At 39.2% G+C, this 26,235-nt stretch overlaps 1 protein-coding gene across 21 annotated transcripts in view; it reads left to right on the forward strand.

Moving 5' to 3' along the window:
• Positions 1–26,235, forward strand: part of FHOD3 (formin homology 2 domain containing 3) — a 491,479-nt gene that overhangs the window by 361,633 nt on the left and 103,611 nt on the right. For 10 of the 21 annotated variants that reach the window (XM_079108491.1, XM_079108492.1, XM_079108488.1 and 7 more), the window contains one exon: positions 1,756–1,869. The exons of the other annotated variants lie outside the window; for them this stretch is intronic. In XM_079108491.1, coding sequence (XP_078964617.1) covers positions 1,756–1,869 — 114 coding nt within the window. The remainder of the gene's footprint in view (positions 1–1,755; positions 1,870–26,235) is intronic. 21 annotated transcript variants of the gene reach the window in all.

Consider the following 26,235-nt stretch of genomic DNA (forward strand, 5'->3'; position numbering starts at 1 on the left):
TGCTTATGAGTCCCCCCCCCGGTTTCTACTTTTTCTTTTTCTGGTCCTTTCATTCTTTGTTTTTTTCTCCCTTCTCCATGGCCTCGTGAAAAATCAAATTAATGCTCACTTTGAGAAGCAGTTAATCTGGGTCATTAAAGGGGAAAAAAAGTGCCCAGAAACCAGAACCATGACAGTGATGTGTTAACAGAGTAGGAGATAGGGTAAGATCATGTGGTGAGGCTCCATTTGCTTGGCAGAGTGCCTGCCACTGAGCACGTGCCCAACATGGGATACCAAATAAACAAATGAGAGCAATAGCCAACGTGACCGGAGTCGTTCGCAGAGGGCTTGAGGAATATAAATATTTTCATTTCCATTGATAATGTACTTTATTATTTGAAAACTAATTTCATCTCTGTATTCTACTTTTTAAGATGGAGGGTCTATTTTTACATTTTTTGTCCCCACTTACCTTTTTACTTGTGAAAATAGTTTTACACAGTTGTGATCAGACTATATAATTTTATATCCTGATATTTTCATTCAGCCTATATACCAACTTTTTTACATTAACATTTATAATGTTGATAATCATTTTAATGGTTGTGTAATAGTACATCAATAAATAATATCATGTACTTTCTTAGCCATTCCTGAATTGAACCTGATTGGTTAGTTCATCACGATCTAAATAATGTTCCAGTGAATAGTTTCCTGCATGTCACTTTTAGTGTATAAAGAAGCATGATGTCATTTCATTATGTTAGGTCCCCAGAGTAGAATTACTTTATCCAAGGATATAGAAATGTTTTGAAGTCAAATTGCTTTTCAGAAGGGTTAATACCAATTTCTGTTATTGAAATGGACTCTCCATGTGCACATTTATCATAATGACCCTTGGGGTTCTATGCACCCTAATGGAGTGCCCCTAACCAGTTGAGAGTAAGGAGTTGACCCGCACTATATCCATGTAGGCCGAGAGGCAAAGCTCTCAAACCTCATTTGTAATTATGGGTGTCTGATCCCATAAAAGGGCTTCAGATAATGATTTGTTTCCTGCTAATTCTTTGACTAATGACAGCAAAATAAAAACTGCTGAAGGACCTCTATTCTGAAAACAGAAAGCCCCAGATCTTATAAATTCTGAAATTCCACTTATCACAGATGACATGGAAATGATCAAAGCTCATGTAAGCCTAATGACTGTAGCTTTGGTTCAGGAGAAATGTTGAATGAAAATCTGGATATATCTCTAAACAGCAAGCTGGTCCAGAATGCCTGGAGAGGGTTTCTCCTTGATCACAGGGCATGCTATGGTGAATGAAATTGATTCAGAAGTGCCTAAAGCAGAATTATTAATAAGGTGTTTCCTTGGCCAAGTGTATGATCTTTTCTACAGATCTTTGGTAGAAATAACACTCATGATACCATCATGAGAGGCAAGAAATATCATTATGGTTCAAATGAAAATAACTTGGATTCTTAATTTATATTAGCAATTAATTTCAATGTACATTGAAGTAGACAGGAAATGCGAGGGTTTTCTTTAAACTCTTTGTCATTGATTTGGGACTTTGAGAAACTTCTCTAATGAGCTATTATCAGAACAAAGCAGTTAGTAAATCCCTGTGGGCTAAAATAATCACTAACAGTGACAGCATTTGCAGCACTGTTTTTCTTGCAAAAATTAAGATGGTTTGCTAAATCTTAGTGATTGACTTGTGCCTATTCCTCCAGTCTTTTCTCCCCAAGTGAAACTTCTGCACTTTTTAGATACAGCAACTTCAGCAACAGCTCTTTCTACTCCTCAAGACCCTCATCTGGACCCAGTGTACCCCCCATGCCTTCATCATCTCTCTCACCCCCCCAGGAGGGCAGGCTAGAGAGGTGAGTCTATATGCATTGCTAATGGTTCTCTGTCTTCACGTGAGGGGAAGTGATCTGATGAAGCATAGCTGAAGGAAAGGGACAGATGAAAGGCAAAGTTGGAAGTGTTCCTTGACAGATATGCTCCAAAGGCAAGAACATTTCTCCATCTTCCACACTGTTGACCCAGCAGATATTTTATTAGAGAGCATGATGTGTTGCTATTGTGCCACCTCCCAACATGCTTCCCACACAAAGTATAAAAATGTCTCCTAAAATATTTGTGTGAACGTTTTAATTCACCCCTTAAAAAATGGTTCTGATATTATGTAAGCTCTACAATTTGTCTTAGACACATTAGTTTTCACCTTTGAATGATTAAATCTATGTAAGCCAGAAGGTAGTGGTACTCGGTAATTAATTAGGAGGTAAGGTCCTATAATTAATCCAGGGCTTCCCAGAAGAGAAAAGAATTATAAGGGTACATGGAAGGAATTTAACTTGGCAAGACTATAAGACCACCAGAAATTCACTGATTACTCCCCCTAGAAGCCAGTGGTTGCACAAGGATGTGTTTACAAGGGAAAGGTAAGACCTATAATTTTAGAACAATTAAAAGCAGTTACTCTTACATGGCAAGAGTGCTGATTCCATGGGTTCCAACTCGCTCCTTTGGAAGTCATTTAATCCCTGAGGGTAAAATTTCAATTATGCTAACCTTTGCCTTAGAGGTGATTTTGGTGAGCAAATAAAAATGTCCACATAAGAGTGCTGTGTGAAGCCCGCTGTGTGCAGAGGATGGTGGCACATAACTTCCAGCAACTCCTGATTCATCAGGAATCTAGGTATGAGCAGCTCACATCATTTGCCACAAATTCCAAATTTAAAGAAAGCTGGACTTGATTTTACATGCAAATCCTTTTCTGTGTATTGCGAAGTGTGTTTTGCTCCGTTTGGCTGTGATGGGTGCTTTGGTCAGGTTGTGGAGCAAGCCAGGCTTTACAGTCCTGGGAAGAAGGGGTATCCAATGGGGTTTGCCTAGCTACATGTCACCATTAGTCTAAAATGGCATATCAGTCCTGTGGTGTCAGATTCTCAGGTGCCACAGCCCAGCATGGCCCTGGGCTGGGTACGCTTAGGCAAAGTTGAGTCTTAGTAATAAAGAAACCAGCTGATGACCCTGAAGATAGTCTTACCTGTCTGCAGCTCTGTCCTTCAGCCTAGAGCACTTCCTCTTGGGATTTATCAAGGCTGACTGTAGCCCTGGAGGGATCACCTTAGAGTTGACACTTGTCATATAGGATGCAAGATTGGGGCTAAATGAGGAAGACTGAAGTTTGACTCAGAGTACATGACGAGTCTCAGTCTCACACCAGCTAGGCTACCAATTCTTCTGGGTCCAGAACAAGGCTATATTCATTGCTGTGTGCCCTTCAGTACATGAGGCCTGGCCATAGCAGAACTGGGGTAAGCCTAGGTTGAAGGATCTCGTCAATTTGCCATTCATATGTTGGGAACAGTCTAGAGGTCCATTGTGTTAAGTTGTAAGGACAGGAGATCTAAGTTGTCCCCATATTTACTGAGAGCCTGAGTTTGGGGATGTTTCTCCCAGCTAAAAGGAAGCCTCAGGTTCTATCTACTTCCCAACCCCTGGAAAGCAGGCCAGGTTTGAGCTGGCAGGTCCAGGACCGGATCCTAAATAATCTTGTCTAATTTCTTTCCCTGCCTGGACTGTTGGCAGTGCCTCTGCTGGGGTGGTGGTGGAGTTCAACCAGGAAGACTTGGGCTGGGTCCTGGGAGCCTTGCATACGCTGGGAGGAGGCTAGACTTAATCTTGAGACTGGGAGCTGTTCAGGTTTAGAAGCAGGAGAGGAAGACAACTCTAATTTTTCAGCAACAGAGAATGAGCCAGTAGGGTGAGGCTGCAGGAACATGGCTGTCAGGAAACCGCATCAGAGGTTGAAAGAAATGACCATGCCCAACAAGTTCTCTGAGAAGAGCAGCAGATTTGGGTGGACTTGGATGGAGAATGGGATCAGGGGAAGCAGAATGAGCGAGGGTTCAGGCTTGTGCAAGTGCGTGGATGTTAGAAATAAGGACTGAGACATACTGGAAGAAAAGCGAAGTGGGGATGGAGTGTGTGGCCTGGGGCATGCAGGCGTGAGGAGTCTGTGATACCTAGGGAGATTTCTGTAAGCCCCAGGGTAGCCAGGGGTCTGCAGTCCTCAGCTTAAGGCAGGGTCTGTGATCAAGTGCTCCAGGAGAGCGTGCACCCTGAGACCAGGTCACTAGGGAACAGCAATGGCAGGAACAGCTCCTCTTCTCTTTTACAGTGCACTGTTGCTCTAGGAACTTGGTTTCCTTTGCCATCTACTGGCTACTGGCCAGTTAAGTTGCTTCTAAGAACTTCTTTCTTTACATTTGCATGTCTTTTGACCATCACCATATGCGGTTCTGAAAAATCATGCCATGCATCATTTGAAACATCAGATGCACAGTTTCATTAACACCAGGAAGCTCCTGGCTGCACACCTCTTCTTTCTTAGCCTGTACTTTGTGACTATAAAAATAAACAAACATGAGGACTGTTCACCTCACACCATTGCCCAAGCATATTATGTCATTTGCACTTAGGAAAATACATATTTTGAAATAGTATAACTTTTTTTTATTTTGACAACTGAATTCTTTATGATATGTGACTTTTTAAATTTATCTTTTAATTTTTTACAGACTGCATTTTGATTCATTGTACACAAATGGAGCACATCATTTCGTTTCTATAGTTGTACACTATGTAGATTCATACCATTCGTGTAATCATGCATGTACTTAGGGAAATGATGTCTGTCTCATTCCACCATTTTTCAAACCCCCTCCCTCTCATTTCCCTCTACATAATCTAAAGTTCCCCTCATTCTTCTCTCATTCCCCACTCCCTTACCCCCATTATATATCATTCTCCACTTATCAGGGAAAACATTCGGTCTTTGGTTTTTTGAGCTTGGCTTATTTCACTTAGCATGATATTCTCCAACTTCATCCATTTATTTGCAAATGCCATAATATTATTCTTCTTTATGGCTAAATAGTATTCCATTGTGTATATATACCAGAGTTTCTTTATCCATTCATCTGTTTAAGGGCATCAAGTTTGGTTTGACAATTTAGCTATTGTGAACTGAGCTGCTATAAACATTGATGTGGCTGTGTTACTGTAGTTTGCTGATTTTAAGTCCTCTGGGTATAAACTGAGGAGTGGGATAACTGGGTCAAAAGGTGTGTCCATTCCAAGTTTTCTGAGGATTCTCCATACTGCTTTCCACAGTGGCTGCACCAATTTGCAACTCCACCAGCAATGTAAAAGAGTACCTTTTTCCCCACATCCACACCAACATCCATTATTGTTTGTGTTCTTGATAACAGCCATTCTAATTGGAGTAAGATGAAATCTTAGAGTTGTTTTAATTTGCATTTCCTAATTACTAGAGATGTTGAACACTTTTTCATGTATTTATTAATTGCCTGTGTGTCTTCTTCTGTAAAGTGTCTGTCCTGTTCCTTGACCCATTTATTGATTGGGTTCTTTGTATTTTTGGTGTAAAGTTTTGTAAGTTCTTTACAAATTTTGGAGATAAGAACTGAAGTGCATGTGGAAAAGATTTTCTCCCACTCTATAGGTTCTCTCTTCACATTCTTGATTGTATCCTTTTCTGAGAAAAAGCTTTTTAGTTTGAGTCCATCCCATTTATTGATTCTTGCTTTGATTTTCTTGTGCTTTGGGAGTCTTGTTGAGGAAGTCTGATCCTAAGCCAACACAGTGAAGATTTGGGCCTACTTTGTCTTCTATTAGGTGCAGGGTTTCTGGTCTAATTGCTATGTCTTTGATCCATTTTGAGTTGAGTTTTGTGCAGGGTGAGAGAGAGAGAGGTTTAATTTCATCTTACTGCATATGGATTTCCAGTTTTGCCAGCACTGTTGAACAGACTATCTTTTCTCCATTGTATGTTTTTGGCTCCTTTGTCTAGGATAAGGTGACTATTTATGTGGTTTTGTCTCTGTGTCTTCTATTCTGTACCTTTGGTCTGCCTGCCTATTTTGGTGCAAATATCATGCTGTTTTTGTTACTATTGCTCTGCAGTATAGTTTAATGTCTGGTATTGTGACACCTCCTGTCTTACTTTTTCTACTCAGGATTGTTTTGGCTATTGGAGGTCTCTTGTTCTTCCAGATGAAGTTCATGATTGATTTCTCTATTTCTATGAGGAATGTCATTGGGATTTTAACTGGAATTGCATTGACTCTGTATAGTGCCTTTGGTAGAATGGCCATTTTGACAATGTTAATTCTGCCTATCCAAGAACATGGGAGATCTTTCCATCTTTGAAGGTTTTCTTCAATTTCTTTCTTTAATGTTCTGTAGTTTTCATTGTAGAGGTCTTTCACCTCTTTTGTTAGATTAATTCCCAAGTATTTTATTTATTTATTTATTTTTTTGAAGCTACTGTGAATGGAATAGTTTTACTAATTTCTCTTTCAGAGGATTCATCACTTATGAACAGAAATGCATTAGGTTTACACATATTGATTTTATATCCTGCTACTTTGCTGAATTAATTTATTAGTTCTAGAAGTTTTCTAGTGCAGTTGTTTGGATCTTCTAAATATAGGATCATGTCATCAGCAAATAGTGACAGCTTTAGTTCTTCTTTTCCTATTTGTATCCCTTTACTTTCTTTGGTCTGTCTAATTGCTCTGGCAAGTGTTTCAAGGACGATGTTAAGTAGAAGTGGTGAAAGAGGGCATCCCTGTCTTATTCCAGTTTTTAGAGGGAATGCTTTCAGATTTTCTCTATTAAAAATGATGTTGACTGGGGGCTTAGCATAGATAGCCTTTACAATGTTGAAATATGTTCCTACTATTCCCCTTTTTTTCTAGTGTTTTAAGCATGAAGGGGTGCTGTATTTTATCAAACGCTTTTTCAGCATCTATTGAAATAATCATGTGATTCTTAACTTTAAGTCTATTAATGTGATGAATTACATTTATTGATTTCTGGATATTGAACCAACCTTGCATCCCTGGGATAAACCCCACTTGATCATGATGCACTATCTTTTTAATATATTTTTGTATGCGATTTGCCAGCATTTTGTTAAGGATTTTTGCATCTATGTTCATCAGGGTATTGGTCTAAAGTTTTCTTTCCTTGATATGTCTTTGTCTGTTTTTGGTATCAGAGTGATACTAGCCTCATAGAATGAATTTGGAAGGATTTCCTCCTTTTCTATTTCCTGGAATACTTTGAGGAGTATTGGTATCAGTTCTTTTTTAAAGGTCTTGTAGCATTCGGCTGAGAATCACCTGGTCCTGGACTTTTCTTGGTTGGTAGGTTTTTGATGGCTTCTTCTATTTTGGTGCTTGAAATTGATCTGTTTAGATTGTGTACATCTTCCTGATTCAGTTTGGGAGGATCATTATGTCTCTAAAAATTTGTCAATGTCTTCAATATTTTCTATTTTGTTGGAATATAGATTTTCAAAGTAGCTTCTAATTATGTTATGCATTTCAATGGTGTCTTTCATGATCTTTCCTTTTTCATCACAAATTTCTAGTAATTTGAGTTTTTTCTCTCCTTTTCATTAGTGTGGCTAGTGATTTATCAATTTTGTTTACTTTTTCAAAGAACCAAATTTTTGTTTTGTCAATTTTTTGAATTGTTTCTCTTATTTCCTTTTCATTGATTTTGGCTCTTATTTTAATTATTTCCTGTCTTCTACTGTATTTGGTGTTGATATGTTCTTTTTCTAGGGCTTTGAGATGTAATGTTAGGTCATTTAGTTGTTGACTTTTAATTTTTTTAATGTATGAGCTCAATTCAATGAACTTTCCTCTTAGTACTACTTTCAGAGTGTCTCAGAGATTTTGATATTGTGTCATTGTTCTCATTTACCTCTAAGAAATTTTTTATTTCTTCCCTGATGTCTTCTGTTATCATTGCATCATTCAATAGCATATTATTTAGTCTCCAGGTGTGGGAGTAGTTTTTGTTTGTTATTTTATCATTCATTTCTAATTGCATTCCATTATGGTCTGATGGGATACAGGGTAGTATCTCTATTTTCTCGTATTTACTAATGGCTTCTTTGTGGCATAGCATATGATCTGTTTTGGAGAAGGATCCATGAGCTGCTGAGAAGAAAGTATATTCACTCGATGATGGATGAAATACTCTGTAAATATCCATTAAGTCTATATCATTGATTGTATTATTTAGTTCTATACTTTGTTCAGTTTTTGTTTGGAGGATCTATCCAGTGGTGAGAGCAGTGTGTTAAAGTCCCCCACTATTAATGTGTTTTGGTCTATTTGATTCTTAAAATTGAGAAGGGTTTATTTGATATACATAGATGCTCCATTGCTCAGGGCATAAATATTTAAAATTATTATATCTTGCTGTTTTATGCTTCCCTTAAGCAGTATGAAATGTCCTTCTTAATCCCTTCTGACTAACTTAGGTTTGAAGTCCACTTTATCTGATATGAGGATGGAGACCCCTGCTTTTTTACTGGATCCATGTGCATGGTATGTTTTTCCCCATCCTTTCACCTTTAGTCTGTGGATGTCTTTTTCTATGAGATGAGTCTTTTGAAGGCAGCATATTGTTGGATCTTTCTTTTTAATCCAATCTGCCAGTTTATGTCTTTTGATTATTGAGTTTAGGCCATTGACATTCAGGGTTATTATTATGATATGATTTGTATTCCTGGTCATTTTGGCTTATTTTTGGTTTTTCACTGGTCCTTTGATTGGCTTTTCCTCCCTATGCTGACTTGTATTGTTGCTTTTCACTTCCTCCTTGTGAAACATTTTGCTGAGAATGTTCTGCAGGGCAGGCTTTCTCTTTGTAAATTCTTTTAACTTTTGTTTACTGTGGAAAGATTTTATTTCATTGTCAAATCTGAAGGTTAGTTTTGCTGGGTATAGGATTCTTGGTTGGCATCTGTTTTCTTTCAGAGCTTGAAATATATTTTTGCAGGCCCTTGCTTTTAGAGTCTGGGCTGAGAAATATGCTGGTATCCATATTGGTTTCCCCTTATATGTAATCTGACACTTTTCTCTTACAGCCTTTAGAATCCTATCTTTATTTTGTATGTGAGGTATTTTCATTACAATGTGTCTTGGTGTGGATCTGTTGTAATTTTTGTGCACCTGGTATTCTGTAAGCCTCTTGTATTTGATTTTCCATTTTATTTTTCAGGTTTGGGAAATTTTCTGATTTTATTTTGTTGAACAGGTTGTTCATGCCTTTGGTTTGTTTCTCTGTGCCTTCCTCAATCCCAATAATTCTTAAATTCAGTCTTTTCATGATATCCCATAATTCTTGGAGGTTTTGTTCATGACTTCTTAACATCTTCTCAGTTTGTTCAACTTTATTTTCAAGATCAAATATTTTGTCGGAGATTCTGTCTTCCACGAGGTCTATTCTGTTGGTGATGCTTTCTATTGAACTTTAATTTGGTTTATTGTTTCTTTCATTTCAAGTATTTCTGTTTGGTTTTTTGTCAGAATCTCTATCTCTCTATTGATGTGTTCTTTTGCTTCCTGCATTTGCTCTTTTAACTGCTTACTAGTATGGGCATGCATTGCCTGCATTTGCTCTCTTATCTTGTGTTTTGCTTCATGGATCATTTTAATTATGCAGATTCTAAACTCTCTTTCTGTCATTTCTACTGCCATGCTGTCATTGGATTCTACCACAATAGCATCTTGGTTTCTTCGGGACATTTTCTTCCCCTGTTTTTTCATATTGTTTCCATATATTCCCCTCTAGCAGTGAAGATAAGGGATACTGAAGTTTTCCCCCCGTAGGTTCATTATGACCCTGCAGTTTTCCATACCTCTCCTTTGAAGGGGAGATCAATACCGGTAGCTCCCAATACAGAGAAAATGTAACCCTGAACCAGATAGCCCCTATAAAGACTTTAGCATTATTGTAATGAACAGGATGAGTTTGATTACTATGTACAGTGTTTCTAGTTGTGAACAAGAGGATGGGGAAGGGTGTAGGATGTAAGTGAGTAAATAGAGGTACCTGTCAAAGGGCCTCCAGTCTCCTGTAGGTGTCTCAGGAAGGGAGCCCCCTTCCAATGATGATGGCCACAATATTCCAATAATTATTCAATTATTTTGAATAATTCAAAATGCCTGCACCAGCCTCCACAGAAGCTGGACAGCCCCAGCGAGGGTGTGCTGAGTCAGCACAGAGGCAGGCACAGCGTCCCTCAGCAGTAGGGGGGCAGGCGGGCAGGCTCAGCTACCAGCCTCCGTCCTAGGTGTGGGGGTGGGCTTGGGGGCTCAGCGCCAGGTCTGTCTGTGATGGGGGATGGGCTCAGCTCCTGTGACTGACCTCAGTGTGGGGGAGCGGGCTCAGGCCGGTGTCTATGTGACTATTTTTACTGAGGTGTATACTTAGCAGAACTTGTAAGAGGTGGTTTTTTTTTTTTTTTGAGATGTTTATAAACCCGTATATTATTGAAACCCAAAGGAAAACTCTTAACAAAGATACTGAAATATTATAGACAGTAGTTGCATATTTTTTGCCAAAAGAACCCACATCTCCTGTCAGCACACCCTAACTAGTAGTGAACAGCACCAGAGCCCCGCAGAGTACTAGACTTTTACAACTTTATTGCCTTGATTTGGGAACACAAACTCACTTTTTTAAGTCCTAGGAAGATCAGGTCAACTAAACAACTCCTTCAGGACACTGTGGCCATTTGGAAATGCAACTGCTGCATCATCAGGAGCTTAGAGTTTTCCATTTATACCAAAAGTGTTAATATGTTGGATGTTAATAAAAATTGGAATGATAAATTGAGAAAGAAGTACTAAAGAAAAAAAAATACACAAATTAAGGCAAGGCAGGAGTATTAAAATGAATCCATCTCCAGTTCTCCCTTTACAGCTTCATTTAAAGGGCTCTCTTTCAGAAACAGAGCATTGCATTACTGTTCATAAAACTGTGCCAAAACAAAACAAAAAACTATTTACAAAGACCCCAGGGATACAGTATGCAACTGTTTAATGAATGCAAACTTTACAAATTTTTCAACTTTGAAAATGTACTTCTTGAACAAAGAAGTTCTAAATATTTTCTCTTTGAAGGACAACAAAATCACCAGAATATGTGAACCATTCATTTCAAATATTCAAATGAACAAACACACAAACAATAATCACACCACAAGCAAGTTTGCCACCTCAGGGAAGGCAGAGAGAGGGCTTCTCTTCCCATCTGTGCGGTGACGTCTCCATCTTGTGGGCCTTTGTAGAAACAGCGGCTGCAGGCTTGCTCTGCCGTGTTGACTTTGAATAAGTCTGGGCCCTCAAGGGAATAAGTCCAGGGTCTGTGATGATGGTGCATTGCAGCAGTCAGTCCTTGTGCTGGGACTGGGGAGTCCACTGAGAATGAGACGTGTCCCGAACTGCTCGGTGAGAGGATGACGGAGGATCTGTGGGCCCAGATTGCAGGGGAGGCTTCCCTATGGGCATGCTAAGCTAAAACCTGAAGGATCAGACGTACCTTAAGCATTCATTCTGTTCTTTCCACTTATAATAGTGTCATTGCTTACTATAAACCACAGTCCCTGCCTGTTTTACAGATTAATGTCCAGAGCCCTCAAAAGAGGTAGAAAATGACCTGGCCCATATAGATATCCCAACAGAGTTTTTCCTTCTTCCTAGATTATAAGCCCAGTAATGACATTCCCCTGGGGAGTAACAATGAATAAGAAGGAATAAATAAAGGATGTGACATGAGATCTGCATGCTTAATTCTTAAGTACACAGTATTTTGTTAACTATAGGCAGCAGATCACTTACTTACTCATCTTATATAACCAACTGTATACCCATTGAACAGTGATTTCCCACATCCCCCTTTTTACAATCCTCTGGAGATGACCATTCTATCGTCTACTATATTTTTGGCATTTTAGATGCCTCACGTGAGAGGAATCATGCAGTATTTGTCATTCTGTGACTGTTCACTACCCGTAGTACAACATCCCTTTATGTTATCACAAATGATAGTGTTTCCTCTTCCTTAAAGTCTGAGTAAAGTCTGAGTCTCATTGTATGTCTATATTACATTTCCTTTATTCACTCATTGGTTGATGGAGTGTCCTTATCTTGGCTCTTATAAATGTTTCTGTAATGAAACATGGGTGTTAACAATCTTTCCATATCCTAAATTTTTGGGGGTAGTACCTCCCCAGATCCTTATAGTTTTGATACAAGGTCTTGCCCAGTTGTTGATGCTGACCTCGAACTTGTGATCTTCCTGCCTCAGCCTTCCGACTCACTGGGATTACACGCGTGCATCACCACACTCAGCTCAATTTTTTTGGATATATGTTCCCAGAAGTGAGGTTACTGGATTGTAGAAAAAAAACAAAAAACAGAAGAAAGAAAAAGGAAACAATTTTAAAATTTATTTTTCTATGGCTTTATACATACAAAGAATAAAATTGGAAAGGTGAGAGTGGAAGTACAGTGAAAGGGGAACTCCCTCTTATCCCTGCAGAAGTGACTTTTCATGTCCACTTCTAGAGTTGTTGTGTTTACATAAGCTTGTAGATGTTTAATATAGTTTTGCTCTGTAATGCACTGTGCAAACTATTCTGCATCTTGATTTTTTACGGAAAATGCTGTCTCAGTTCTCCTTCCACGGCAGTATTTGTAGTTGTTGATTTTTTTGTTTGTTTGTTGTGTCTTGTGTTTTTTAATGGCCACAGCGTACTTGTTGGTCTTCATGCTACTCTACCTGCTTAAGCTGATCTACATCCTGGACCCCCGCATTTTGTTACGGTGCATGACTTTGCATCGTAATGCCTGCACATGTGTTCTTTTGCACATGGGTGATTATGGATTCAGGAAATGAGAATGATGACACGTTTTAAATTTTGATTTTTGCCAAATTGCTTTTCATAAAGATCAAACCGATTTTGATTCTCATCAGCAGTGTGTGAGCAAGCTTATTTCCCTACACACTTGCCAAAAGGTTATTAAACTTTAAATTTTTGTATAGTAGTAATAAAAAGTTGTGTCAGTAAAATTTTAATTTGTGTGTTTTCAGGACACTTTTATATTTCCTTTCCTATTTTTGGTACATAGTCATTGAGGTATTTTTTCCTTATTGAATTGTAACAGTTTATAAAATGTGAAAGGAGAAGCAATTATTTTCATCAGTCATTGGTGTTTACATTTATGGAGTTTTTAAAATAGAAAAAATATCTGTTTTTCCAATTAAATTTGTTAATTTTTCCTATCTTCAGGGTTTTGTGTTCCTACTGAAGAAAGCCACTAATCCCAGGGTTTCTTTTAGCACTTGGAGTGCTATGTTTTTCACATCTAAATTTTTTTCTATTTGGAAATTATTTTGGCAAACTATGTGAGGGAGGGGCCCAACTTCCACATCTTCACTTGTTCTGATACCTTTTACTGAATAATCCACCATTTCCCTACTGATTGGTTATATACCAGCAGGCGTGCCACTGGTCATATGTCTGAGTGTTCCAGCTATTGCCTTAGGAACATCGTCCCATCTTCCCTGCTGTGCCTCTTCCCTAATCAACCGCCCTATGCCACCAGGAACTCTCCTTCCTTCCACTGTTTGTCTCTATTTCCTTAGTAGTTATTGAAGCATGACTGTGTCATGCTATCTTGAACCAGTCCTGTTACCATTTTTGTTGTTGGTTGTTTTGAAGTTTTGTACAGTAATTGACAGATCTGGAATAAAGAGCACATTTTGGGACATGGACACAAGGATCAAGCATCTGGGACTAGAACAGGAGGAGCCTGCTGTGCTAAGCAGTAGTGTCTCCTTCCAGCTCAAACTTCCCCTTATTGTAATCTTACTTCTTAAATGACCCACTTGAATACCTCTGTGCATTTTCTCCCTGCTCTTCCAGAGTTTACCTGTTGAACTTGCCTTTGACAGTTGCCCTGTGTGTAACTCGCTGCTGCTTGTGTCTTCCTCTCCTAATTGCCTCCGCCAAGTGGACCTTCTGTTCTGTGTGGACCTGGATGCTGCATCCTTCCTTCATTGTCAGCTTTGACTTTGGTTATTTCCAGTTGTGACCTTGCTGTATCTACATGTGCCATAATGTTCAATGTTCTTCTGAAAGTTTAGTTTTGGAGCACTGCTCTTTGCAAACATGTGATCTGAGTGCTTTTCTGGATCCTAGATATTTGATGGGTGTTTTATCACTTGCAAAAAATTGTTCCAATGGAGTCCAGAGCCCCACAGTCCAAAGGGACACTTGTTTAAAAAATTTAAATTGGTCTATCAAAGTAGGTTAAAAAAGCAAACTAAACATCATTGAGAAATTCTGAAGAAATTCCCAAATAGCACATAAAACAGGATAAAAGATATGACCTTTCTATACCATGGCAGTTAATGGCACCCTATCATTACCAATAGGAAATAAAAGGTACCAGCACAGCCTGACTCCCTACCATTCTAATGAAGAAGCCGGGTGCACCCTGTGCTGTGCAGCTGCGGGCTTCCTACTTGCCTGCTGCTAGCTCCTGATAGCAATCTTGTTACAAACAATCAAAGCCCCTGTAAGGCAAAATGTGGTCCTAATTAATTGATTGTGTTAAGTCCAAAGTGCACAAGAGGAGGAATGCAGGTCCTCTTGTCAGAGAAAGTTTACATAAGATCTGGCTCCTGCTGGCAGCTTCATGTTTGATTCTGGGCACTGGAGGACCTGGGCTTTGCATTAGCTCCCCTGCCCTGCCTTAGGACTCGGGGTCCTCAACAGATGCTAGAGATTCTTTCTTCCACATCTGTTTGGGATATGATTCCTTCTTATTATTCCTTCCAGCCTAGATTTAGTTCAAGATCTACATTATGCCTGGACTATACATTGTGGTGATACATGTCACATGTCCTTTCTGAACTATGGATCTGAGCAGGTGACTCTTCCTGCTTAGAAACTGATTAAGGTCACAATGTAGAAGCTCTCATGTGTGTCCTGAAGGCCCCTTCCAGCTTCACTAGCATGCCCTAACTGTACGTAAACCCCATATCCATTCTCCCATGCCATGGACATACCAGGTTGTCCTGAGTTCCCTGTTACGTTTGCTCTGTCTCACCTCTCTCTTTTCTTTATTTGATTTCTCTTCATTCTCCAAGACCTGAATAGGTGACATCTGTTCTGAGGAACTCTGATTGCCCAGACAAAATTATGACACACTCTTTGATTCATACACCTCTGTTCTGGTTCTCAGTTCTTGGAGTCATTGTGTGTTTATCCATGTGTTTCTCAAGTGGGGCTCAGAGAGAAGAATTGGGGAAACTTTAGATTATGTAGGGAAATGAGAGGGAGGGGATTATAAAAATGGTGGACTGAGACAGACATCATTACCCTATGTACATGTATGATTACATGAATGGTGTGAATCTACCTGGTGCACAACCATAGAAATGAAATGATGTACCCCATTTGTGTACAACGAACCAAAATGCAGTCTGTAAAAAATTAAAAGATAAATAAAAAAATAAAGTGGGGCTTACCCTTTGGTCTGAGATGTATACCTGGGGCCTACAAAGTCATGGGATGCAATGGTTTATCTTTCTGACCTGGCCATATTATTAGAAGATTCAGAGATGATATTAAGAGAAGCAGGTCTGTACCCTGGAGAATCCAGTATTCACACAGATTTTAAAGATGTAGGTTTTTGTGTTTGCAGGGGGCGTTTTGTGCTGTGCTGGTGTTCTTGGTCTTCTGCCTTTCGGGCTTCTTCACTCTTATGCAGCACCCATTTCTGTGTTTCCTTTGTCTCTCCCATTGAGGCTAGGAGACTCTTCAGGAGCAACTGTGCCTTGCCATCTTCAGGGTCCCTAACAGTCAGCTTCTCTGCTGCTTTGTCACATAACAAATGCACAGGCAGATTTTAACCTTTCTGCATTGTTTTCTTCTTTGGGATGTGGGATTCCAATAGTTTTTCTTTTTTTCTCCTTATTTGCAGGAAGGGTATGCATAGCAGCCTTAAGGACTGGTATTGCAATTCCTTTTGCAAGTGAGAACATCTTGCTCAACACTTGAGAACTAGATGAGGTCTGTGACAAGGAGGGTAACTATCCCCCAATTAAAAAAGTACAGGTGAAGTGCCCCCCGCCATACACAAACGTAGACACAGCTAGTCAGTGGTATAAACAGAACCCTATGTGCCACACTGCTATGTCCCTTCTCAATGGGACACTTTTACAGTTGCCACTGGCTACAGTGGTTTTGCACTCTTGTCACAGAGCAAAAAAGGTGTGTATGAGTGAGATTTCCAATTCAGAAAACATTCTCCTGTGTCTATCTGTTCTCTGATTCCATTGCCCCACTTCTCTCAAAGTCCAGCAATGAGGATTCATTAAACTATACTGTTTTAATGGAAGGAGACAGCATTTTTAGGTTGATGTTGGAAATCTTGTACATAGGATACACTAGGCCTACATGCTCACATATTTCCTTCAAACAATATGTATTGACATTCCTAGTGTGCCAGCCCTATGCTTGGCATGGTAACCCAAAGCAGATTGAATCAGACCTCGTCCCTAATGTCATAGGGCTTATACGTCTGTGGCAAAAATAGAAGATAAGCAAACTGTCAGCAAATGGAGTTTCCATTGTCATCAATACTGTGAAGAAAATGAACCTTCATAAAGAGCTAGAAAGTGAGGGCCTAGCCCAGGTGCTTCACCCTCTCAAGAAATACCCGCTGGCAAGGGGTCTGGGAATCACCATAAGATAAATGGCAGTTTGACCTGAGACTTACCTGTTGTGGAAGAGGGAGACAGGAGGTCAAAAGGGGGATAAAGAAATGGAGTGAAATGCATTTTTTTAAAATGCAATCTTGAAAAACTGTATGAGTTATAAGACGAGTAAGTTCAGGGTTTAGAGTTCAAAGGAAGAGTGCATTGACTTTGAGTGGAAAGACAGAGAAAATGGGAAAGATGAATGTTATTCTGGGCCAGCAAGACCTGGAAGCCATGGAGCTAATGGCAGTTGGTGCTTCTGGAAGCTGCCAGGAGAATGCTTGAGTTACAAAGCCAAGCAGGGGTGGACCCGGACCTGGAGCTGTGAGAGAAGTGGACTGGCCTTCTTTCTGCCAGAGGACTTGCTCAGTCTTGGACAGAAGGATGGAAATTAAAAGGGAATGAGGGAATGGGCAAGAACTGCTGTATGCCAAGGTCAGGGCCTACAGCAGAGGCCAGAAGACAGGCTGAAGCGTGACGACAACCAAGGCCTGGAGGGCTGGCTGCATGCTCTGCTTGTGAGCCAGCACAGTAACCTGAGACTCCCCATGGAACCAACCTCCTCAGCACACTGTGTGGACCCTGCCATTCCCTCCCACATCCAGGAAGCTCAGATCTGGGCTCAGGCATGAGTGCAACCAGCTGGAGAAGAGAAAGCAAGAGTGAGACTTAAATTCACATCCCTGTCTTGGACAGTGGATGTAGCCCAGATTGTAGCACTGAAGACAGGCAGAAGTTATGTGTTTCTTGGAGTTACCCTTGGGGCTCATTTCATCATGATTGTTGGAATACAGTTCCAAAGATGTGAAAGAAGATTCCATGTTTCTTTGTTCTAGGGTGCTATAGTTTGGAAGTCAAATGCTCCCCAAAGGGCCCTTGTGTTAAAGGCTTGGCCCCAAGATAACACTATTGGTGGAAACTTTAGGAGGCGGGGCATACAGGGAGGTCCTCAGGTCACTCGGGAATGGCCTTCCATGGGCATGCAGAATCCTGACTCTTTGCTTTCTTTGCTTCCTGACCGTGAGGCAAGTGCTTTTGCTCTGCCATATACACCTGCCGTGATACACTGCCTTGACACAGATCCAAAAACAACAGGGCAAAGGTTCATGGACTGGAACCTCCATGACTGTGAAAAATAAACCTTTTAATTTATAAATTAATCCTCTCGGGTATTTCATTATAATGATGGAAAGGTGGCTAACACAGGGCAGGTAATGACTTTTACAGCTAAGCATAACCCAAATTACCTCTTCTGTCTTTAGATCATGTGATGCTCAATTTCCGTCAGGTTGTGGAAGCATCTCACTGTTCAATGTCACTTAATTCCCATTTTATTATGATTTTTTTCAGGGGCAGGTGGGTACCGGAGATTGAAGTCAGGGGCACTTGACCACTTAGCTACAGCCCTACTTCGTATTTTATTTCTGAGACAGGGTCTCACTGAGTTGCTTAGCTCATCGCTTTTGCTGAGGCTGGTTTTGAACTTCTAGTCTTTCTGCCTCAGTCTCCTGGGCCAGTGGGATTACAGGTGTGCCACCATACCCAGTTATTATGACATTTTTCACCTTTAAACCTTCATATTAAATTTTCTACTTGAGAATTAAGTGTTAATTTCAATATCAGATACTTTGTGAATTTAGTTTGACTTCAGTTAATATTTCATCATTGTTTATAAAATAGATAATAATGATGGAAGATGATGTTGAAGGTTTGCTTCAATATTTGCTTCTTTTACCAATAAGAGTTTACTTAAATTAATATTTTTTTTTATTTAAACAAATGGGATACATGTTGTTTCTCTATTTGTACATGGAGTCAAGGCATACCATTTGTGTAATTATAAATTTACATAGGGCAATGTTGTTTGGTTCATTCTGTTATTTTTTTTCCCTTCCCCCCACTCCTCCCCCCTCTTTTCCCTCTATACAGTCCTTCCTTCCTCCATTCTTACCACCCTCCTTATCCCTAACCTTAAACCTAACCCTAACCCTAACGCTAACCCCTCCTACCCTCCATTATATGTCCTCATCCACTTATCAGCAAGATCATTCATCCTTTGGTTTTTCGAGATTGGCTTATCTCACTTAGCATGATATCCTCCAATTTCATCCATTTGCCTGCAAATGCCATAATTTTATCATTCTTCATGGCAGATTAATATTCCATTGTATATATATGCCACAGTTTCTTTATCCATTCATCAACTGAAGGGCATCTAGGTTGGTTCCACAATCTGGCTATGGTGAATTGAGCAGCTATGAACATTGATGTGGCTGTATTTCTGTAGTATGCTGATTTTAAGTCCTTTGGGTATAGGCCCAGGAGTGGGATAGCTGGGTCAAATGGTGGTTCCATTCCAAGCTTTCTGAGGAATCTCCATACTGCTTTCCAGAGTGGCTGCACTAATTTGCAATCCCACCAGCAATGTATGAGTGTACTTTCTCCCCACATCCTCGCCAACACCTGTTGTTTCTTGTGTTCTTGATAATCGCCATTCTAATTGGGGTGAGATGAAATCTTAGGGTAGTTTTGATTTGCATTTCTCTTATTACTAGAGATGTTGAATATTTTTTCACATATCTGTTGATTGGTTATACATCTTCTTCTGTGAAGTATCTGTTCATTTCCTTAGCCCATTTGTTGATTGGATTATTTATATTCTTGGTGTAGAGTTTTATGAGTTCTTTACAGATTCTGGAAATTAGTGCTCTATATGAAGTAGCAAAGATTTTCTCCCACTCTGTAGGCTCTCTCTTCACATTACTGATAGTTTCCTTTGCTGAGAGAAAGATTTTTAGTTTGAATCTATCCCAGTTGTTGATTCTTGCTTTTATTTCTTGTGCTATGGGAGTCCTGTTAAGGAAGTCTGATCCTAAGCCAACAAGTTGAAGGTTTGGTCCTACTTTTTCTTCTATAAGATGCAGGGTCTCTGGTCTGATTCTGAGATCCTTGATCCATTGTGAGTTGAGTTTTGTGCAGGGTGAGAGATAGGGGTTTAATTTCATTCTGTTACATATGGTTTTCCAGTTTTCCCAGCACCATTTGTTGAAGAGGCTATCTTTTCTCCATTGCATATTTTTGGCGCCTTTGTCTAGTATGAGAAAATTGTATTTATTTGGGTTTGTGTCCTTGTCCTCTATTCTGTACCATTGATCTACCTGTCTATTTTGGTACCAATACCATGCCATTTTTGTTACTATTGCTACTATTGCTTTGTAATAGAGTTGAAGATCTGGTATTGCGATACCCCCTGCTTCGCTCTTTCTACTGAGGATTGCTTTAGCTATTCAGGGTTTTTAATTCTTCCAGATGAATTTCATGATTGCTTGCTTTATTTCTGTAAGATACATCATTGCAATTTTAATTGGAATTGCATCGAATCTGTATAGCACTTTTGGTAGTATGGCCATTTTGACAATATTAATTCTTCCTATCCAAGAACATGGGAGATCTTTCCATCTTCTAAGGTTTTCTTTAATTTCTTTCTTTGGTGTTCTGTAGTTCTCATTGTAGAGGTCTTTCACCTCTTTTGTGAGATTGATTCCCAAGTATTTTATTTTTTTCGAGGCTATTGTGAATGCGGTAGTTTTCCTAATTTCTCTTTCTGAAGATTCATCACTTATGTATAAAAATGCATTGGATTTATGAGCATTGATCTTGTAACCTGCTACTTTACTAAATTCACTTATGAGTTCTAAGAGTTTTCTGGTGGAATTTCCAGGTTCCTCTAAATATATAATCATGTCATCAGCGAACAGGGATAGTTTGAGTTCTTCTTTTCCAATTCGTTTCCCTTTAATTTCTTTGTTTGTCTAATTGCTATGGCTAGAGTCTCAAGAACGATGTTGAATAGAAGTGGTGAAAGAGGGCATCCCTGCCTTGTTCCAGTTTTTAGGGGGAATGCTTTCAGTTTTTCACCATTTAGAATGATATTGGCCATGGGCTTAGCATACTTGGCCTTAACAATGTTAAGGAATGTTCCCACTACCCCAATTTTTTCTAGTGTTTTGAGCATGAAGGGATGCTGTATTTTATCGAATGCTTTTTCTGCATCTATTGAAATAATCATGTGATTCTTAACTTTTAGTCTGTTGATATGGTGAATGACATTTATTGATTTCCTGATGTTGAACCAACCTTGCATCCCTGGGATGAAACCCACTTGATCATGGTGCACTATCTTTTTAATATGTTTTTGTATGCGATTTGCTAAAATTTTGTTGAGAATTTTTGCGTCGATGTTCATTAAGGATATTGGTCTGAAATTTTCTTTCCTCGATGTGTCTCTGTCTGGTTTAGGTATCAGGGTGATATTGGCTTTATAGAATGAGTTTGGGAGGGTTCCCTTCTCTTCTATTTCATGGAATACTTTGAGGAGTATTAGAATGAGCTCTTCTTTAAAGGTTTTGTAGAACTCGGCTAAGAACCCATCTGGTCCCGGACTTTTCTTTGTTGGTAGGCTTTTGATGACTTCTTCTATTTCATTGCTTGAAATTGATTTTTTTAAGTTGTGTATGTCCTCCTCGTTCAGTTTAGGTAATTCATATGGCTCTAGAAACTTGTTGATGTCTTCGAGGTTTTCTATTTTGTTGGAGTATAGATTTTCAAAATAGCTTCTAATTATGTTTTGAATTTCACTCGTGTCTGTTGTGATATTTCCTTGTTCATTCCGAATTTTAGTAATTAGAGTTTTCTCTCTCTTTCTCTTTGTTAGTGCGGCTAAAGGTTTATCAATTTTGTTTATTTTTTCAAAGAACCGACTATTTATTTTGTTAATTTTTCCGATTGTTTCTTTTGTTTCAATTTTGTTGATTTCAGCTCTGATTTTAACTATTTCCTGTCTTCTACTACTTTTGGTGTTGGTCTGCTCTTCTTTTTCTAGGGCTTTGAGCTGTAGTGTTAAGTCGTTTATTTGTTGATTTCTACTTCTTTTGTTGAATGTGCCCCATGAAATAAATCTTCCTCTAAGTACTGCTTTCATACTGTCCCAGAGATTTTGATATGATGTGTCTTTTTTCTCGTTTACTTCTAAGAATATTTTTATTTCCCTCCTGATGTCTTCTGTTATCCATTCATCATATAATAGTGTATTATTTAATCTCCAGGTATTAGAGAAGTTTTTGTTTTTTATTCTGTCATTTATTTCTAATTTCAACCCATTATGATCTGATAGAGTACAAGGTAGTATCTCTGTCTTCTTGTATTTGCTAACAGTAGCTTTGTGGCATAAAACATGGTCTATTTTAGAGAAGGATCCATGTGCTGCTGAGAAGCAGTGTATTCGTTCTTTGTTGGATGGTATATTCTATATAAGTCGGTTAAGTCTAAATTGTTGATTGTGTTACTGAGATCTATGGTTTCTTTATTCAATTTTTGTTTGGACGATCTATCCAGCGGTGAGAGAGGTGTGTTAAAATCTCCTAGTATTATTGTGTTGTGGTCTATTTGATTTCTGGAATTGAGAAGGATTTGTTTGACGTACATGGATGAGCCAATGTTCGGGGCATAGATATTTATGATTGTTATGTCTTGCTGATTTATGGTTCCCTTAAGCAGTATGTAATGTCCTTCTTTATCCCTTCTGACTAGTTTTGGCTTGAAGTCTACATTATCTGAAATGAGGATGGATACTCCAACTTTTTTGCTGTGTCCATGTGCATGGTATATTTTTCTCATCCTTTCACCTTTAGTCTATGGGTATGTCTTTCTATGAGATGAGTCTCTTGCAGGTGGCATATTGTTAGAATATTCTTTTTAATCCAATCTGCCAGTCTATGTCTTTTGATTGATGAGTTCAGGCCATTAACATTCAGGGTTATTATTGTGATATGATTTGTATTCCCACTCATTTGACTCATTTTTGTTTTTTGACATGATTTGGTTTCTCCTTTATTTGGCTATTCCTTTAGGCTAGTTCCTCCCGTTGCTGATTTGTATCGTTGTTTTTCATCTCTTCCTCATGGAATATTTTGCTGAGAATGTTCTGTAATGCCGGCTTTCTTTTTGTAAATTCTTTTAGCTTTTGTTTATCATGGAAGGATCTTATTTCATCATCAAATCTGAAAGTAAGTTTTGCTGGGTGTAAGATTCTTGGTTGGCATCCGTTTTCTTTCAGGGCTTGGTAAATGTTGTTCCAGGCCCTTCTAGCTTTTATGGTCTGGATTGAAAAATCTGCTGATATTCTTATTGGTTTCCCCCTGAATGCTATTTGATTCTTTTCTCTCGTGGCCTTTAAAATTCTGTCTTTATTTTGTATGTTAGGTATTTTCATAATAATGTGTCTTGGTGTGGGTCTGTTGTAATTTTGTATATTTGGAGTCCTATAAGCCTCTTGTACTTGGTTTTCCATTTCATCCTTCAGATTTGGAAAATTTTCTGATATTATTTCATTGAATAGATTGTTCATTCCTTTGGTTTGTTTCTCTAAGCCTTCCTCAATCCCAATAATTCTTAAATTTGGCCTTTTCATGATGTTCCATAATTCTTGTAGATTCTGTTCATGATTTTTTACCATCTTCTCTGTTTGGTCAACTTTGTTTTCAAGATGAAATATTTTGTCTTCAATGTCTGAGGTTCTGTCTTCCAGGTATTCTATCCTATTGATTATGCTTTCTATGGAGTTTTTAACTTGGTTTATTGTTTCCTTCATTTCAAGGATTTCTGTTTGGTTTTTTTTCTTCAATATCTCTAAGTCTTTATTGAAATGATCTTTTGCTTCCCGTATTTGCTCTTTTAACTGTTGATTGGTGCGATCATTTAATGCCTGAATTTGCTCTTTCATCTCCTCCTTCAATGCCTGCATTTGCTCTTTCATCTCCTTGTTTGCTTCCCTGATTGTTTTAATTATGTACATTTTGAACTACCTTTCTGACATTTCTTCTGCTGTGCTGTCATTGGGTTTTATTGATATAGTATCTAGGTTTGTTTGGGACATTTTCTTCCCTTGTTTTCTCATATTGGTCAGATGTCAGTGGGACTCTGTGATATTGCAGATTTCCTCTACTGGCTTATAGTGTCCCTGTAGATTTCCAGTATATCACCTCCCAGCCTTCAGTAGCCTGAAGTCTTGGAGTAACTTGATAATGCAGTGCTTCCGAAGAAAGCTGCCCGTAGCCCACTACTGGTTCCAGGGCTTGGAGCTGGCTCTGTGTGGAAAGGCTCTCACTGGGGTGCCTGCTCCGAGAAGCTGGCCATGTGAGAGGAGCCCACTGCTGGAGTGCGCAGGGCTGCCTGAGGAAGACTCTAGCTGCCCTGCTCTACTCTAATAAGCCGCCCGAATCCGGGCCTGTCTCCCGGGCCGAGCTTCACCGGGTGGGGGAGACTTACCCCGTGGCTCTATTTTAGTCCGAGTCTCTCAATGCCTCCCCTTCTTGAATCCTGGGTTCTGTAGCTACTGGAGATGCAGTCACACTGATCCAAGATCCAAGTCCGCCAACTTGGATGGCCCCGTGGAAAAAGCCTGTGGCCGGAGGAGGCAGGGCTGTCTGGAGGGGTCTCTGGCTTCCCTGCCCTGGTCCCAGAGGTTGCTTGCGGGTCAGAGCTCTCCGCTGGCCTGGGGACTTGTGGCTGGCTCTGTGTAGAAAGGCTCTCACTGGGTGGTCTGCTCCGAGAATCTAGCCTAGAAAGGTGCTTCCTGCTGGAGGGAGCTGAGCTGCTTGGGGAAGTCCCTGGCTGCCCTGTCTTGGTCCCTGAAGCTACCTGGGGGCCGGAGCTCGCAGCGCTGGCTCAGGGACTTGGAGCTGGTTCTGTGCAGCAAGGCTCTCACTGGGGGGCCTGCTCCGCGAAGCTAGAGAATCTGGCTGTGTGGGAGGAGCCCAGCACCAGAGTGCGAAGGGCTGCTTGGGGAAGACTCTAGCTGCCCTGCCCTACTCTAATAAGCCACCCGTATCCGGGCCTGCTGCCTGGGCCGAGCTTCACCGGGTGGTGGAGACTCACCCCAAGGCTCTGTTTTAGTCCGAGTCTCTCAATGCCTCCCCTTCTTGAATCCTGGGTTCTGGAGCGACTGGAGATGCAGTCACCCTGTAGTCCGCCATCTTGGATCGCCTAAATTAATATTTTAAAATAAGTTTTGCAATAAAATTGACATGAAATACTGCATTTAAATTTGGGCAAATGTATTATTACCACAATTTTCCAGAATTATTATTACCAGAATTTTCTCTGGTATTATTACCAGAATTTTCTCATGCCTCTTTGTGATTATGGTTGTCCTTCACCATCCCTAAATAATTACTGATTGGTTTTCCATATTTATAGATTAACTTTCGTTTTTAAGAGTTTTCTATTAGTGTAATGATGCACTCCTTAGGGAGGGTCAACAATTGGCTTAAACTTCTGATACTTATTGATTTTACTATGTGTTTCAATAGTTCATTTCTTTTAATGCTGAGTAGTAATCATTGAATGAATAAACCACAATTTGTTTGTCCGCTTACCTTTTGGTGGATATTTGGGTTGTCTGATTGTTTTACTATGAACTTTTTAAAATAAGTTATTCCTGTGTGTGGGGTGGGTACTGAGGATCGAACCCAGGGGCTTTGTGCATGCCAGGCAGACACTCTACCACTGAGCCATATCTCCAGCCCCTACTATGAACATTTTATGTGCAAATTTTTGTATTTTCATATGCCTTCGTTTTTCTTAGATAAATGCCTAGCAATGGGATGACTGAGTCATATGCTGGGTGCTCGTTTAGCTTTTTAAGAAATTGCCAAACTGTCTTCCAGAGTGACTATATACCAAAGTAATGCCTCACATAATGAGGTGTGTACTTCTTTCCCTTCAACTTTCAAGAAGTTACTTAGAATTAGTATTCTTCCTTAGTTTTTAGAATTCAACATTGAAGCCACGTGGTACTACAGTTTTCTTCATGGGAAAATTTTAAACTATAAATTCAATTTCTTTGATATTATTTGAAATGAATCCATATTAGATCATCTATCTCTTCAGTGAGCTTTGGTATTTTTTTTTTTTTTTTTGGTCTTTCAAAGAATTTTTCTATTTCATGTAAGTTTTCGGATATATTGATATGCATTTGTTCAGGGTAGTCCCTTAATCTTCTCGTATTTATAGAAACTGTAGTGGTGTCATTTCTCTCACTCTTAATATTGGTAATTTGTGTCTTTTTTCTGATCATTCTGGCTAGAGGCTTATCAGTTGATCCTAAAGAACCAGTTTTTAAAGTTTCGTTTAATTCTCTTTTCTGTTTTATTGATTTATAGTCTTTATTATTTCCTTTGTTCTGCTTGCTTTGGGTGAAAGTTGTCCTATTTTTCTAAGTTAGGAAATGAAGTCATTGATTTTAGGCTTTTTGTTTGTTTTATTTTGTTTTTTAGTGTAGGCACTTAGTATTATAAATTTTCCTGTAAGTATTGCTTAAGCAGCATCCTCCAATTTTTCATGTTTTTTTTTCACTTTGTCCAAAAATATTTCATTTCTCCTCAGATTTTTCTTTACTTTGTAGGTTATTTTGAAGTGTTTATTTAGCTTATAAATATTTTTGGATTTCCAAGTTATAGTTCTATTGCTGATTTCTGATTTAATGAAATCATATTCAAAGAACATATTTT

The sequence above is a fragment of the Sciurus vulgaris genome (genome assembly GCF_902686455.1).
Source record: "Sciurus vulgaris genome assembly, chromosome: 13".
NCBI classification, from domain to species: Eukaryota; Metazoa; Chordata; class Mammalia; order Rodentia; family Sciuridae; genus Sciurus; species Sciurus vulgaris.